Source organism: Enhydra lutris, unplaced genomic scaffold (assembly GCF_002288905.1).
Source record: "Enhydra lutris kenyoni isolate GAN:26980312 unplaced genomic scaffold, ASM228890v2 scaffoldscaffold45, whole genome shotgun sequence".
Classification (NCBI taxonomy): Eukaryota; Metazoa; Chordata; class Mammalia; order Carnivora; family Mustelidae; genus Enhydra; species Enhydra lutris.
In genome coordinates this window covers 7,013,215-7,030,699 of record NW_019154129.1, presented here as the reverse complement: position 1 = coordinate 7,030,699, position 17,485 = coordinate 7,013,215, and the positions used below count along the sequence as shown (strand labels likewise).

Here is a 17,485-nt window from a genome sequence, read left to right as displayed (position 1 = left end):
ATCATCTCCTCTCCCCGCAGAGAGGTCCCGGTCATGGGGAGGCAGCTGGAGGAGGTTGGTAGGGGTGAAGGTGCAGGCGCAGGAAAGAACAATCATTCTCAGATGGCAGTCTGCACCCCCACTGGCCCGCTGCTGTGGCCATGCTGTGCGGACTGCTGTTGACTCAGTAGCTCCCTGTGAATTGACTCACTCGGTTTTTTTCCCCTTAAATTTCACCTTCCCCTAAGCAGTGAGGTCTGCAGAACAGGTTTTCCGTGCAGTCTGACTCTTTTTAAGGCACCCTGGAATAAACACAGAACTCCGCAAACAGAACCTTTGTCTGCATTGCCCTTGAAAATCCTGGGTCAGCCCCCACCTGTGGGATGGCCCCGTGGGAGGCTCCCGTCCACCCTGGGAGGAAGGGGCTGGTGATCCAGGCCTGTGTGGATGGGTGGGGGGTGTGCTCCTCTGTGCTGGAGGACAGGTGCAGGCACAGCTGTACCTCGAAGAGTTCCCCAGGGTGGTGGGCATGCATTGCCTTAGGGTGGACGGGGTGGAGCCCTGGGCCACCCGCTACGTGTCATAGCAGCCGTGCAGCACTGCCGGCCCTGTCTGCTGCTGGAGCTTCCCATGCTGGGCTAGCCCAGCCATCTGTCTGTCCATCCCGGTGGTGAGCACTTGCTGCATTTGGGGCGCTGGACTCGGCACTGGAGTTCCAGTGGTGAGCAGAACAGAGAAGGCAGCTCCTCTTATGAAAGCCCCATTCGAGCGGGGGAAGGCGGGCAGCAAACAAGCAAGCCATAAATAGAAAATAGGAAATCCAGGCAGTTATAAATGCTATAAAGTAAACTCGAGATAAGGGGGGAAAGGGACAGGGGCGCCTGGGTGGCTCAATGGGTTAAGCCTCTGCCTTCAGCTCAGGTCATGATCCCAGGGTCTTGGGATCGAGCCCTGCATCGGGCTCTCTGCTCGGCAAGGAGCCTGCTTCCTCCTCTCTCTCTGCCTGCCTCTCTGCCTGCTTGTGATCTCTGTCTGTCAAATAAATAAATAAAATCTTAAAAAAAAAAAAAAGAGGGGGAAGGGACAGATTCAGCCAGAAGAATTTCCAATAATTTATGTAGCTACTCCCTCCAGGGGGGGCTGTGCTTAATGACTTGCTCCCACAGAGTGTGCAGGGAGAGAGGAGGGAAAGTCACTTTCCAGTGGAGAAATCTGACTGGCATTCGCTTGGCCCAGTGGCGCAGACTTACCATCGGTGGTGATCGGGCCGTGTCACCGGCCCGCGTACTCGCTACATCGGTCCGCAAAGGGCACTTCCCCGGTGTGGGCTTCCTCCCAGAAACCTCTACCCCAGTCTGTTGATCTGAAAACATCAGACAGACTCAGATAGAGGAACATTCTGCAGACTACCTGACCAGTTCTCTTGGCTCAACCCCTAAGGTCACCAGAAGCAGGGGAGTCAAAAACTGTCCCAGCCAAGAGGAGCTTAAAGGGGACATGACGACTAGATGTAACATGGTCCCCGGGATGGGATTCTGGAAGAGAAAATGGACAGTAGAGAAAAACTAAGGAACTATGAATAAAATCTGCATTTTTGATCAAAATTTAAGAAGGTTAAAAACCGGTGCAGAGGGAGTCTGAGAAGACATCTCTGGGGTGGTGGCATTTGAGGCTTGAAGGGTGTCCTTGCGTCAGGCCAGGGAGGGAGAGACCCGGGGTGAAAGCATTCCAGGCAGAGGAAGCAGCTGTGTAAAGATCCTGGGGCAGACATAAGCTTGGGCCCATCAAAGAGCACGGAGGAAGCGCAGCACAGGTGAAGAGGGGTGTTGGGGAGAACAGAGGTCAGAGGTGGAGAGGGACCGGGTGGTTCCACAACAGGCCGCCTCGACACTGTGGAGGGCATGTGGATTTCATCCTCCGTGCGATGGGAAGGCAGTGGGGAATTCTGAACAGAAGGGCGGCATGAGCTAATTTCCACTTAAAATCACTTGGGTCTGTGTGCAGAGCGAAACTAGAAGGTAAAGGGAGGCAGAGCCAGCTGGGGACCTTTACTCGAGTCCAGGGAAGAGCATAGATGACAGGGGTCCACCAGAGTCCTGGGCGTCGTCCCATCCCTCCAGATACAAGTGCAGCTTTGCACGTCAGCATCCTTTTCCCTACGTCTGTCTCCTGAAGATGAGGGCAATGACCTGAACTCCGGGTTCCGAGAACTAGCTAATTGAAGGTCTGCACCTGCACGTCAAAGAACTCTGACAGGGACCCCTTAGAGCCAGGAGCGAACCATCTCTCATTCGGCTGTGTTGGTTCACACATTACCTCCTGAGAACTAAAAACGTACACCATGCTTATGTTGGTTGCTACACGTGGCCCTTATTTAATTGGGAAAAATACAGTGAGCTCCCTGACCTCCCTCTGCCTTCTGGAGGTTGTCAGCCGAAAAGGAAAACCAAAGGCTTCAGCCATGTCAAAGCCTTTGCTGGAGTGTAAACAGTTTCAGAATCTTCTCTGTGAACTTGGTTATGCTTTCTTAACTACATATTATTTTTTGTCTCTGCTGCCTCAGCTCCCTTGGGAAGGAAGTGTGATGTCAATAAGGACAATAAGTGCCTTAGGAAAACATATTTGAAATAAAATAAATGACTGCAATTTGCACTTTTTTATTAAAATCAGGGCCCCGTTTCTTGGCACTGGCAAGACAAAAGGAAGAGAGGTTCTGGCCTCTGTCTGATTTCTCCCCAACTTGCTGCCGATGCCCGGTCCCCACTGACACGTACTTGCTGGACACGCTAGGAGCAGTCCACTTGGGCTCTGGCTCTGGCTCTGGGATGACTGTCTGTAAATCTAGGGCTGTGAGGCTGTCCGAGCTCATCCCTGTCTCTGTATTTGCTTCCAGAGATAGAGATGGTGATCATGGAGCGTGGCAAGCTCCCGGAGCTGGCGGCCAGCACCTCCGTGCAGGAACAGAACACCACGGACGAGGAAAAGAGCGCCGCCGCTACGGGCTTGGAGAGCGCGCAGTGGAGCAGGTGCCGTGGGTGGGCCCAGTCCTCCTGCACTCACGCTGGTGCCATGGGGAGCACGGGGTGGGGAGCAGCCCGGAGGCCAGCCTGCCAGTCAGGGTGGGGGGTGCTGCTCTGTCGCTGGGATGAGGAGGTGGGCTGAGCGGTGCTGGGGGGTGCAGTGCCCACCAGAGGTAACCAGGGGCCTCTTCCCCCCACCCAGATGGCCTCTTTGGCCTCTTAGCAAACTTGTCCTGCTTCCTGCCTTTCCTTGCTTCTCCAGCCCCTCTCGAGAGGCCACAGGGACAGAGCTGGCACTCAACTCTGTCATGCTCACCCCTCAGAAGGGGGTGACCGAGACGTGGCGCCACCTCTCCCAAGCCCCTCGGTGGTGGGCCCTGTCCTAAAGGGTGTGGGCCGCCTCGCAGCCTTGTGCTGGCTGCCCCTGGCAGTGCTCTGCTGCTCCCAGGAAGGATCCCCTTGGGGCCTGTCTGATTCACTCACTGCCACACTCCCCCGCCGGCCGTAGGGCCTGCCCTCTTCTTGGCTCAGCCAGCGCGATTTCGTGCTGCTGTCCGCCTTCGGCTTTTTGCCCGTGTTCGTTTCACTGATGGCCCGCTGCAGCTACACCCTCTTCGGCCTTCGAGATGCCACGTTTCCTGGAAACTGGCAGCACCAGCCCTTCTTCCAGAGTGGGACTGGGTGGCAGGCTGCTCCCAAAGTGTGCAGGGAACTGCCAGGAGGACTTTTTTCATTTCGGAGTTACTTCCTTGCAGAGCGGCCCCACTGCAGAGACCCCTGCGGTAGCCTCATCCCACTGCCGTGTGAGTTCCGCACGGCAGCGGGGTTCCGCTGTGAGCCTCCGAGCATTCACTTCCTGAACCCTCAGGGCGGAGGGGCTCGAACGCACACATGCCCTCGCCCATTCCTTAGTCCGGCTCCAAGACTTGGAGCCCACCCGTCTGCCTCCACCTGTCTTGTTTGGCAGCCGTCTTAGTTATCGAACACTCAGGACGGATTTCTTTCAGATGCGCAAGGGAGCCGCTTCTCGTTGGGTTTAAATTAAAAAACACCGGAGTGTGGTGCGGGCTCTCTGTTGTTGCAACTTACAAAGACTCTTTTGATTTAGCTTGGCAGCAAAAAACACAACTCCTGACGCCCTGAAAAGTCAGGAAATCATTCTGAACACAGAAAGGGAGGGTAAGACAACCTTCGGTTGCTTGGCACAGCATTAGCGAGGATATGAATAATTGGAACAACCACCAATGACTAGTAGAGGGGGAGGGTGTATCAGCAAATGGGGGGCGTCTGCTTACTAGAATAGGAGCTGCTACTTTTACGTGAAAACTGTCAGGAGGTGTTGGGTTTCTTAGGATCTAATAAATGGAAACAGAGCACATATTTTATGTAGTGTCTGGTCATTGTTTTGTTTTTGTTTTTGTTTTTGTTTTTAAAGATTTTATTTATTTATTTGACAGACAGAGATCACAAGTAGGCAGAGAGGTAGGCAGAGAGAGAGGAGGAAGCAGGCTCCCCGCTGAGCAGAGAGCCCGATGTGGGGCTCGATCCCAGGACCCTGGGATCACGACCTGAGCTGAAGGCAGAGGCTTTAACCCACTGACCCACCTAGGCGCCCGGTCATAGCTTTGTTAAAGGAAGAAGTATAACCATGTATTATTTAATAAAGAAAAAAATGAACAGACGAAATGTTAGGTTTGAAGGTTGGGTTGAGATTTTTTTTTTTCCTGATTTTTTTTTTTTTTAGTAAAGAGAGAGGTTTTCTTAGAGTCTGTTGAAATTGTTTGTTTTTTTTAAAGATTTTATTTATTTATTTGACAGAGATCACAAGTAGGAAGAGAGAGAGAGAGGGAAGCAGGCTCCCTGCTAAGCAGAGAGTCCGATGCGGGACTTGATCCCAGGACCCTGAGATCATGACCTGAGCCGAAGGCAGTGGCTTAACCTACTGAGCCACCCAGGCGCCCTGAAATTGTTTCTTAACTTTCCGTGACTTTAACTGACATCTTCTACCGCATGGCTTATAAGGGAAGCTGATCCTTGTGCCTTGAGTTGGGCCCACACACAAGCTTATGGCCCCGGGACACTTGAGCCAGGCCTCCCCTCAGCTCTGAGAGCAAATGCCAGGTGGAGACTGGCCCAGGGCGAAAGCTGCCTTCTCCTCTGCGAAGGTGTTGAATTGTTGGTTGTCAGGAACAGTGCCACGGACTTCTCTCCTCCCAATTCCAGGCCCTGAGAGGGAAGGACTGCACTCTGGAGGAAGGAGGGGGCAGTGTGTTCTCCTTGACATGCAGTGGATCTTGACATTGGTCTGCTTGTCTGAAGAAATAGCATAGTACAAAGTGTTCTCGTACTCCTTGTGTATCGTGGTCTGTGTCTGCCTTCGGGGTTAAATATAGGCCTAAGAAACTGAAAAATGTCTAAAAGCATTCTCATCTTTAAAAAAAGAATTACAAAAGCAACACACATGCAGAAAATATAAAAACATTTTGAAAAAAGCATGAAGAAGGGAAAAAGGTCTCCATGCTGCCAGTGTTCAAAGCAGCTGTCCCTAACATTCCAGTTACTTCCTGCCGGTCATTTCTCAGTGGGAATGGTACCCTCCTTGCCCCCAATACTTACACCATACCATGCCTGTCATTCGTCTTTTTTTATTTTTCTGCCTCATACCCAACCCCAGGCATCTTTTTCACTTTCCTGTACACTCAGTAAACGAAATGCCAATGGTTTCACGCTACTTCGTCTCTTAGAAGATGTTGTGTCTGCTCAGCCCTCCGTCTGCTACGCGGCGTTTGGTAATCTGCATTGCTCTCGAATGAAAACACAATCCACATTCCGGGTGGCTGGTTACAAGAAAACGTTTTCTACTTCATCCTGCTCTTGGGTTGGAAGTGGTATTGCCAGGCACTTAAAGAAACCCAGATCCCTACCTGGCAGAACTCTTCACGCATCCAAAAGGTGCCTGATCTGGGGCCCTGGAGGAAGAGCCCGGGGGTAAATGTCCCCTTTAAGGAAAGGCTCTTCCTTTAACTTCCCAGCGTCATGTGTTTATTTGCAATGTTATGACAAGAACGTTTGCACCACTTTCTCTTTTGCATCTTTCAGTTTAATATTCTGAATCAGTGGTACGTTCTTGGAATTCAGATTTTTTTAAAAGTGTAAAGGGCAATGCACTGAGTAGTCTCCCCATTTCTCAGCCACACCTCTTCACTCCCCCTCGACAGTGATGTTGACAGTGGCTCTGCGTCCTTCTGGGGGTTACGTGTGCCCTCGGTCACTCCTCGAGGTGCTCTGCTTTCTTGGCCTCAGCCTGGCCTCCAGAGAGGCAGCCGCAGGTGGTCACGGGCTGGAGCCTCCTGCCGACGGGCCAGACCCGTGCATATTCTATTATCCTGGTGATGAAGAGTCTTTTCCAGGCCAGGCCCTTCACCTGGAAAGGCAGCCTTTGGGGTGTGTGGTTTGTGATATCTGCAGCCACTCTCTCGACCTCTCCCACAAAGCATCAGAGGTGAACCCTCACATCGATTCTTAGCCGTCAGGGAAAGTCAGTCCAAGAAATTGCTGAGCCGGGACCCGCCAAAGTGGGCTCCTGGAGAAGTACCCTCGGAATGCTCAAAATAGAAATCTGGTCACAGCTCCCACGTGTCCTTCGTGCTGTGCCCCTGGCCCTGTGCCAGATGCCTTTCCTTCATCGTTTCGAGTTGAACCCCCACCCCTCCCCCGGAGTCCTTCCTGATGGGGAAATGGAGAGGTTTTAGGTAGCTAACCCAAGGGTTCGCAGCTCAGAAGAGGCAGAATCCAAATTGGAATCCAGGCCACTTGGCTCCAGGCCCCCGTTCTGAAATTGTTCGGGCTTGTCGGTGTCTTGTCTGCTGTTAGCCTACTACACTGCCTGGTTCTCTTCATCCTCTTGTTTCTGTTCGAGGTGATGATGTGGTCTATCTGTTCTCTGGCATGGGAGTGCCCCAAGAGCAGGAACTTTGCATCATTTACCCCGCAGTGTCTGGAACGGCTGGGCCACGGTTGTTGAGTGATTAAGTTGGCCCGTTCCTCATTTTCCCCTGGAGTTAGCTTCCCACGGGCAGAGCCTGTCCTCCACGCCTGGTGCTGGACAGAGCCCTCGTTGGACTCACTGCAGGCTGGGGGCAGAGCTGTCAAAGGCAAAGGCGGCCAGCACTCCGTGGGTAGGTGGGAGAGGAGAGCTGTTCGCCGTGCGTGCCAAGAGGCTCATGCACGCCCCACCTCTTTTCCAGACCCTTCCTAGATATGGTGTACCACTCCCTGGACAGCCCGGATGATGACTACCATGCCCTGTTTGTTCTCTGCCTCCTCTACGCCATGTCTCATAACAAAGGTAAGCCTCCTCGCCTTGCCTGCCTTCGTGACACCCCTCTCTGGCTTGTGGAACCAAAAGAGGAAGCCACTTTCCTTGAGGAATGTCCTTTCTGGTTTTGGCAAACTCCCACAAAACTTCTCTTTGGCCTTGTTAGAATTTCTCAGGTGCTTTAGTACAGACCAAAGCCATAGGAATTGGTTACTCAGGCAGCATGGGTGGGGTGGGGTGGGAGGGAAGGTCCAAGTGACTGTCTAACCCAGTCTGACTACCACGCTGTGGTTTTCTTTTGACCCCTGGCTTTTACGGCTGACTTACCTCCGACCTCTGTTCCTAACGTCAGAACTAAAATCAGTCAAATTGTAATCTTGGTTTTGCTATTTATAATAGCTGATGTTCAAGTTCTGGGTGGAGGGCTAAAATAGACTCTGGGCAGATTGGGTGGAAGCGCAGGTTTCCTTTCTGGAGAAAGGTGTGGTTCTCTGGCATCCCCCGTGGAGGCAGAGTGGTCAGGACCAGAGACCTGCGGGGCTGACAGACCTGGTGAAGATTCGTTCCCTCACTTCCTCACTGGGGACAGCCGCTGGTGTATGCCCCCACCTGGCTCGACACGGGCACGTTCTGAAACCCCCGCATCAGAAGCTCTTCAGAGAAGAAATCGAGAACATTCTTCCTGGCCACTGTCCAGAGCTGGCCTTGGCATGGATGAGACCCTACGATGTTTTAGTAGGTTTTTCATAAGCTAATTGGGAGGTAGGTGGAGGTGGGTTTTATTAGACAGCCTATGTCTAGAGAGACTTAAAAGGCACTCAGCATAATAAATAGTTGTTCTTAAATCACTAATCCTGATAAATAAGTGGGCCAGTGGCTAAAGAATATACGGGAAAAAAGCCTCGCCTCCCATCCCTGCCCTCCACTCCACTCTCTTATCTAAGGTGGTTCATCTTAGTATTCTCTTGTGTGTCTTTTTTAAAGATAATCCATGCAGGGGCTCCCAGGTGGCTCAGTCGGTTAAGTGTCCAACTCTTGGTTTTGGCTGAGGTCATGATCTCGGGGTCGTGAGATCGAGCCCCGAGTCAGGCTCCGTGCTCAGGTCTGCTTGGGATTCTCCCTCTCTCCCTCTCCCCCCACCCCCCGCTCTGCTCTTGCCCCACTCTCTCTAAAATAAATACATCAGTCTTTTTTTTTTTTTTAAAGATTTTATTTATTTATTTGACAGACAGAGATCACAAGTAGGCAGAGAGGCAGGCAGAGAGAGGGGGGGAAGCAGACTCCCTGCTGAGCAGAGAACCCGATGTGGGTCTCAATCCAAGGACCCTGGGATCATGACCTGAGCCGAAGGCAGAGGCTTTAACTCACTGAGCCACGCAGGCACCCCAAATACATCAGTCTTAAAAACAAAGAAAGATATCCATGGAAACCCAAGTATGAGTATATATGATTTTATTTCTACAACTGTCCCTACTTAAACATGAATAGAGGTATCCCTTATTGTCTGTTCCTATCCTGTTTTTCTCACATCATCATGTATCTGCACATCATTTCTCATCCCCAGAGAACTGCCTTGTTGTTTTTGGTTTTTTTTTAAGATTTTACTTGAGAGAGAGCGAACAAGCAGGGGAAAGGGCAGAAGGAGAGACAGAGAGGGAGTCTCAAGCAGATGCTGTGCTGAGCATGGAACCCAGTGCGGGGCTCGATCTCATGACCCTGAGATCATGACCTGAGCCAAAATCAAGAGTCAGATGCTCAATGCTCAACTGACTGAACCCCCCAGGAGTCCCTGCCTTGTTCTTTTTAATCCTTTGTCTATGCATCATTTATTCTGCTATCATCCTCTTATTGAATGGCCCTGAAACTCTTTCCAGGCTTTTCCCACTGTGGTTAGGATCCTCTGTGATGGCTCTTCTCATGTTAAGTGATTGTGTTCACATGCAGCTCCATAGTCCTGGCTTAAGACCTCTAAAAGGAGCCCAGTGGACTCTGAATCCTGCTGATGTTTTCCTCCAGTCTCCTCCCCACCCCTCCCATGGCTTCTGTAATCCCCTCCAGCCCCTGGCCTGGTGCATGTCACACAGGAGGCCTCAGTTTCTGGGTGGGAACAAAACTAGAGACTGACCTACGCCCAGCCAGGGATCGCCCACCACTCCCCTGGCCCCTGATCAGATCTGTCTCTCTGCTGGGTGCCTACTGGAGACTCCTACCCAGGTGTCTCAATACCACCTCGAAACACTGTGCTCGTCCCTCTTCAGTATACCCCAACCGCATCACATTTCCTGCCATTTCTGCTTCAGTTGAAATTGCCAGCCAAGGTTGAAACCGCCATGACCTTTAGTTCCTTCCCTCCTTTGATCCCAGCATTTAGTCATCGGGTTTTGTCAGTTCTCCCTCTTCAGCTTGTCTGATCAGCAGAACTTAACTGAGTGCAACTTGGTACCCGGTCCTAAGCTAGATGCTGGAGGTGAGAACCGGAGGCATGAGAGCAGGAGAGATCCGGGCAGAGCAGTCCAGTGGTCGTTATCCCAGCCTCTCAGGGGGTCAAATGTGTGGCCCTTTCCTAATCTATCCTCCATAGCACTGCCTGGTGATCCTCTGTAAGACTGTGTTGACCATGTTCCTCCTCTGTTCAGAAACTCTGTGCCTTCTTCTCTCCCTTAAGCCCCGCCCTCCTCTGCCTATCTTGAGTGTCCAGATGGCACCCACCATGCCAACTTGATCTATTCGTCCGACTTCCCTTCACAGATCCTTGGCTCTGGGTTCACATTCTTATCTAGGGATAGAACTCTTTCACAGAGAGAAACTTGGGGATGCTGTCGTGGTACTCCCTGAACTCTTTAAAGTTCTTCCGGTTAGAAGCAACAGAAAGTACTTTTCATTAAATAAATGGGAAAGTTTACAGGAAGGCCCCTGGGGCAGCTCCCAGGATCTGAGAAGTTGCTGAAAAGCTGAGGGAAGGGCAGGAACCAACCAGCTCCGGGGACTTCCCTGAAGGTAGATCACGATTTGGCCCCAGCAGACACCGGGCTAGGAGTCTGCCTCTGTTCAGGTTTCAAATTCTGGCTGTTCCAGCTCGGTGGTGTGTCTGACTCTGGAACATGTATTTATGGCTGGGGGTCAGGGTCACATAGCACAGACTTGGCCTAAGGGGCCTCAGCCCTGTGTCCGGGACTATTCCCAAAGAGAGGAGCTTCCTTGGAAGCCTGGCAGCCACCACAGTCAATGCCAACATGCCTACTTGGTCCGGGCTAGTCTTCTACCTTCTTGTATTCACTTGTGTTTCCTCCTGCCGTTTTCCTTTCCCCAAGGTCACCACCTCTTGATATCTTGCTTGCCTGTCAAGGGTCTGCTCAGAAGTCACCTTCTCCAGGAAGTGTTTTCTGATCCCTTCAGGTGATACTCACTTTGGGTTGGTACCATCTAACGTGGCGGACACGTTTCATACCTTGCCAAATTTGATTTGCTTAGAATTTTGTTAAGAATGTTTGCATTATGTTCGAGAGTGGTAGCGGTTTATGGACTTGTAATTCTCTAGTTCTATTTGCTTTCAGAGTTATGCTTGCCTTGTGGAATAAATTGTAAAGTATTTCCTACTCCTGGATGATACGGAGTTTTTATACAGTCGGTATGATTTCTTACTTAAATATTTGGTAGAATTCACCAGTGAATCCATCTGGGCCTAGAGTTTTCTCTGAGGGAAGGTTTTTAAGTACTCAGATTCTTCTTTTTTTTTTTTTTTAAGATGTTATTTATTTGACAGACAGAGATCACAAGTAGGCAGAGAGGCAGGCAGAGAGAGAGAGAGAGAGAGAGAGAGAGAGAAGTAGGCTCCCTGCTGAGCAGAGAGCCCGATGTGGGGCTCCATCTCAGGACCCTGGAATCATGACCTGGGCCGAAAGCAGATGCTCTAACCCACTGAGCCACCCAGGCGCCCCTAAGCTTTATCTGTTTTTGTGTGCGGTTCGATAGCTTGTGTCTTTCAAGGAATTTGTCATCACATCTAAATTATCAAATTTATTGGCATAAATTTGTTCATTATATTCCTTTATTATCATTTTAATGTGTGTAGGGTCTGTAGGGATGTCCCCATTCTATCTCATGGTATCGACTGTTTAGGTATTCGTTTGCTTTTTCAGTTTGGCTGGAGATTTAACGATTTCTTATTTTGCTCATACTCAAAGAACTGTCTTTTGGTTTCATTGATTTTTGTCTATTTTTTTAGTTTTATATTTTATTTCTGTCCTTTATTACTTACCTTCAGCTGCTTATTTCCGATTTAATCCACTCTTCTTTTTGTAGTTTTTAAAATGGAAGCTGAGATCATTGATTTTTTTTTAAGTAATTAGTTTTGTTTTTTTTTTAAATTAATGTGTAGTGACATTAACCTTTTTTTGTGTGTGCAGTTGTATGAATTTTAGCCCAGGTGTGGGTTTGGTCAGCACCAGCATAATCAGGAGACATTATAGTAGTTCCATCAACCAAAAATTCCCTAGTGCTGGGGGGGCCTGGGTGGCTCAGGTGGTTAAGCATCCAGCTCTTGGTTGCAACCCAGGGCTATGAGATGGAGCCCTGAGTTGGGCTCTGTGCTCCCAGTGGAGTCTGCTTGGGTTTCTCCCTCTCCCTCTGCCCCCACCACCCTCACTCGCTTGCTTTATCTCTCTCAAATAAGTAAAGAAAATCTTTTTTTTTTTTTTTAAGAATTTATTTATTTGACAGGGAGTGAGAGAAGGAGAGAGAGCACAAGCAGGGGGAGCAGCAGAGGAAGATGGGGAAGCAGGCTCCCTGCTCAGCAGAGAGCCCGATGCGGTACTCGATCCCAGGACCCTGAGATCATGACCTGAGCCGAAGGCAGAGGCTTAAACCCACTGAGCTACCCAAGCGCCCCAGTAAAGAAAATCTTAAAAAACAATTCTCTTGTGCTATCATTCCTTTTCAGTCTGTCATACCATCCTTCCCGTACCACTCACTGATTTTTAAACTTTTCTTCTTTTGTGATAAGAGTTTGACACTATAAATCTAAGCGTTGCTTTTAGGTGCATGCAATACATTTTGATATATGTGATTTTATTTTTATTCAGTTTAAAATATTTTATCATCTCCCTTTGATTTATTCTTATCTGTTGTATCATCTGTGTAATTTCTAGTTATGTTTCTCTTAATTGATTTTTCTCCTGTTTGGCTTTTGGACTCTGTCCTGGGTCACGGTTAAGTTACTTGGAATCAGTTTGATCCTTTCGAGGCTTATAAGCTTTGCTGGTGCTGGTCCAGAGCAGCCTTTGGTCTCAGGCTCACTTGGCCCCACTACTGAGGCAGTCCTTTTCTGAGGATTATACTTGATGGGCCATGGGTGGGTGGTCTTTCCATGCTGGCTGCTGGGAACGGGAACCCTTCTCAGCCTGTGTGAGCCTGGGATTGTTCCTGAAGGTCATTGCCTTCCCTCTCATGCATACACAGAGCAGGACTTAGCTAACGCCTCAAAGGACCCCTCTGTAGCTCTCTCTACAGCCCCCTCCTTTCCGGTCCTCCCCCTCTCCGGTCTTCCCTCCTCTCAGTTCTAGTCGCTCAGCCCATCTGAGCTCCAAACTCTGCCTTCTCATCTCAGAGAGACAGTGGCCTTTGTTGGTGGTTTCTCTCTCCCTGCCGAGACCTGGACGCTCTTCCTGGCCTGTGAACTAAAGCGGTCCCTGCTCCCACTGCCTTCCATTTCTTCTCTCATGCAGCACCCCGCTGTGCTGCTTGCTGCCCTGCCCAGTGTGTCATGATCTCATGATCATCGTTTGATGTATTTTGCCTAGTTTTCTAGTTGCTTGACTCAGGAGGGTACATCCAATCCGTCTTGGCTGAGGCCCACGCTAACTGAAAAAGTTTTATTGTGACTAATCGATATGCAATAAACTGTGCACGTTGAAAAGTGTACACGTTGGTCAGTTTTGGCATTTGTATACACCCCTAAAACCACCACTACAATCAGGACAGAGTACATATCCGTCACCCCAAACACTTCCTCCTGCCCCTTTGTCACCCCTCCTCCCTGTCTGCTCTCACCCCTCTCCCCAAACAACACTGGGCTACTCCCTGTCACTGTAGACTCATTTACCCTTTCTAGAATTTTATGTAAATAAAATTAGGTAATATGTACTCTTTTTTTCTTCTTGTGTGGCTTTTTTCAATGTTTGTAATTATCTTGAGATTCATGATGTCCTGTCTATCAGTGGTTCATTTCTTCTTACTGTTGAAAGCAGTCCACCATGTGAATGTACCACAATTTTGTTTATCCATTCATCTGTTAATGGGCATTTGGCTTATTTCCAGTTCTTAAGCATAGACTACTTGGAACACTTATGTACAAGTCTTTTATGGACATGTATTTCCTTTTTTCTTGGGTAAATACCAAGGAATAGGATGGCTGAATCATCTGATGACTGTCAATTTGTTTGTTTTTAAGAAAAACTCCAAGGGATTCGTGGGTGGTTTGGTCACTAGAGCATCTGACTCTTGATCTCTGTGTTGGGAGTTCAAGTTCTGCATTGGGTGTGGAGCCTACTTTATTTAAAAAAAAAAAAAGAAGAAGAAAGGGAGGGAAGAAGGAAGGGAGGGGAACTGCCAAATTTTTTTCTGAAGTAGCTGTATAATTTATATCTATGAATGTTCTGGTGTCTTCACGTCCCTGCCAGTACTTGTCTTGCCATCTTTTCAATGTTAGCCATTCTAACAGACATGTAGTAGTGTCCTACTGTGATTTTAATTTGCATTTTCCTAATGACTAATGATACTGACTTTTTTTCTGTATGCCTCACTGGCCATTCTGCATGTTTTCTTTGAGGCAGGGAGTATTACTGCAAATCCTTTGCCCATTTTTCATGGATGGTTCATTTTCTTATTGTTGAGTTTTGCAAGTTTTTTTTTTTTTTATATGTTCTGGATACAAATCCTTTATCATTTGAGTATTGCAAAGATTTCCTCCCAGTCTGTGGTTTGTCTTTTCATTTGCTGAGAATGTCCTTTGAAAAGCAGACATTTGGGGGTGCCTGGGTGGCTCAGTGGGTTAAAGCCTCTGTCTTTGGCTCAGGTCATGATCCCAGGGTCCTGGGATCGAGTCCCAAAATCAGGCTGTCTGCTCAGCAGGGAGCCTGCTTCCATCTCTCTCTGCCTGCCTCTCTGCCCATTTGTGATCTCTCTCTCTGTGTCGAGCAAATAAATAAAATCTTTAACAAAAAAAAAAAAAAAGAAGAAGAAAAGCAGACATTTTTAATTTCCATGGAGTTCCTGGGGCACTTTTTATAGCTCTTTTTCTCTCCATTTTTTCTCTCCGTCCTGGATTGCCCAGTCTCTAGAGACAGAGACCACATGTCTCCTGAAGGGCCCCGCAGTACCCAGCTCAGCACCTGGCCCTCGGCCAGCGCTCAGCCAGTGTGTGGACTGGTCACCTCTCAGGCGCGTGGCAGCTCCTCTGGGCCGCCCTTTATGGTGGCCTGTGCTTGGGGCCTCAGCCGGGAGGGTCCTGCTTTGCAGGAGACAACGCCAGGCTCCAGAGGGCCAAGGGGCATGTGGGTGAATTCTTTGTCGTTCTGCTGGCTGGCTTTCCTGGGTACCCAGCAGGGAAGTCCTTGCATACCACAGCTCCTTCATCCAGGGCTGTGTCCCAGAGGTACCAGCCTCCTGAGGTCCTACGCGGCGAACCTCCCTTTCTTTCTTGAGGTATGGCCCCCTCCCCGTCCTCTTCCTTCTCTTCCTCCTCGACATCTAAGGGGGTTTCTTCTTGAAAGAGTGGAAGTGTCTAATTGAGGGAATTTAATTCCTTCTTCCATTTCGCGCTAGTGCTGCTCATTTATTTACTCGCTCAGCCTTCTAACAGAGATTTCTAGAAGCCTCACTTATTCGATGCCAGGCACTGTGCTTAATGTTGAGAACCCAGTGGTGAACCAAACTCATATTTTCAGGGAGGTGAGCGTGGCTGCTGTAGAGGGAGCAAGGCCAGAGGGGTGGGAGGTGAAGGCAGCATGACAGGCGAGCGGGGGCACATGGCGGGGACGCGTGGCGGTCAGGAGCTTTGATGGTATTCTGACACAGCGGGAGCTCTGAAGGTTGTTCAGGCAGGAAAGCATTGTGCAATCTGCGTGGCTTCCGTGTTTACCTTCTTTTGAAAGTGACTGCTTTGTCTGAAATCGCCTTTGGTTCCAAAAGACTGCGTCAATCATGAAGAATTTGTGCTTGAAGTTACTCAGTTATTCATGTGGGTCCCGCTGCGTGCCAGGCAGTGCGCTCAGCCCAGGGGCCGTGAACTCCAGCCCACTGAGGCTGGGATCGCGGTCCGCTCGTTGGGCGGGTGGGCAGTGTGCGATGGTGGGCAGGCTGTGCTCTGAGAGATGGGCAGGCTGGCACCCGTGGGCAGAGAACGGGTGGGCGGTGGCAGTGAACTGCATCCCACGGGCTGCGTCAGGGATGCTGAAGGTCGGTGCAGCTGGGAGCCCACCGGACCTCTCTGTGTCCCTTGGACAGGGTGCATGACGGTTCTGCCAGAAGATGGGCAAGATGGGAAGATAGGGGCGGGTATGGGCAGTGTTGAGGTGGCGAAACCGAAGGGCTTTCCTGTCATCCGAGAGGTATGTGCTGTACACTTACTGCATGCGAGGCATTGCCGTGGCTGCTGGAACAAGCCTCCATCAAGTGTACAAGCAAACGAGACGAAACCGGGTCATGTGCTGGTGGGGTGTGGGGGTGACTGGCTGGCGGCTGGGGATGCTTCCTCGAGGAATGCCATCAGAGCAGAGGTCTCAAGGGTGAGAAGAATTCCCCTTTGCCAAGATCTGGGGCATGAGTGCTCTAGGCGAAGGGAACAGCATGTGTGAAAGCCATGAGGTGGGAGGGAGCTCACTGGTTTGAGGAGCAGACAGCAGGCCAAGCAAAGTGAGGCACTGACCAGGTGATCGGCCCAGATCTCAGGGGGCCTTGAAGGCCATGAAAAGGAATTTAGATTTTATTCCAAGTGCAGTGGGAAACCCTAAAGGGCTTGTTTGTTTAAGATTTATTTATTTGTTGGAGAGAGAGCAGTGGGAAAGGGCAGAGGGAAAGAGAAAATCTCAAGCAGACTTCCTGCTCAGCATGGAGCCAGACACGGGGCTTGATCCTAGGACCCTGAGATCGTGACCTGAGCTGAAATCAAAAGCTGGGTGCTTAACCGGTTGAGCCATCCTGGCACCCCAGAAACCTGGTGCCCCAAAACCCAGAGACTGAAGTATTTTAAGTAGAAGAGTGATGTGGTCACAGGGATATTTTTGAAGAAGCAGTCAGGCTGCTGGATGGAGGTTGATGAAGGGGGTGAGGGAGAGAGTTGCAAATGGGAAAGTGGGAGGCCCCGGAGGAAGCCGTTGCAGTAGTCCAGGCAAGGGATAATGTGGGTTGAATCAGTATGTTGGCCATAGAGCGGTGGAAACTGGAAGCGTTTATGATTTGTTTTGGCCCTGGAGTCAAGATAAGCTGATGGATTGGATGTGGCAATAGAGTGAAGGGGACCCCTGGGCAATTGTGGGGGGGCCATTTTCGAAGATGGGGAGACAAGGAGAGGAATAGGCTGGGGGAGGGGAGCCCTGCTTGGTTCGGATGGGAAAGGGCACCCAGGGAGGTGTCGGGGTGATGCCCACGTCCCTGACCCAGCCACTGTGTGGCTGGCGGTGCCATTTCCAGAACCAGCGAGCATGGGCCATGGAGCAGGTTTAGAGAGGAAGCTGGAGACTTCAGGTTTGCTGTCTGGAGCCCTGGTGCCCTGGGGGCCCCCAAGGGACACTGCCTGGCACGGAGCCGCTGTCTGGTTTGCGCTCCAGTCGTCGCCTGTGGGCACGGGTCTGTATTTGGTGGGGGTCTTTTCTTGTTCATGGTGGTCGGTCGGTTGGTGTTTTGGTCAGGTAGCAGGCAGTTGGCTGCCCTCAACCTTCAGCCTCTCTTCCCCAGATCTGTACCCTCAAGCAGGGCCCCTAATGAAATGGTCTCTTTCCGATAGATTTTTCATCATAAGACAATTTTAACGTAAAAGCCATGTTAATAAAAACCAAATGTTAGCTCGGGCCTTCCAGTAAATCATAATAGATGAGATGCTGCCCCGAAATGAATATCCCACTGTGGAAAGGGTCGACCAGTTGGAGGAAGGCACTCGTTGTGATTCAGTTGG

The 17,485-nt window shown here is 50.2% G+C and overlaps 1 protein-coding gene across 5 annotated transcripts in view; it reads left to right on the top strand.

Annotated features, from left to right (window-relative positions):
* Positions 1-17,485, top strand: part of LOC111155983 (C-type lectin domain containing 16A) — a 207,482-nt gene that overhangs the window by 68,089 nt on the left and 121,908 nt on the right. For all 5 annotated transcript variants that reach the window (XM_022516482.1, XM_022516484.1, XM_022516481.1 and 2 more), the window contains 2 exons: positions 2,873-3,005; positions 7,247-7,347. In XM_022516482.1, coding sequence (XP_022372190.1) covers positions 2,873-3,005; positions 7,247-7,347 — 234 coding nt within the window. The remainder of the gene's footprint in view (positions 1-2,872; positions 3,006-7,246; positions 7,348-17,485) is intronic.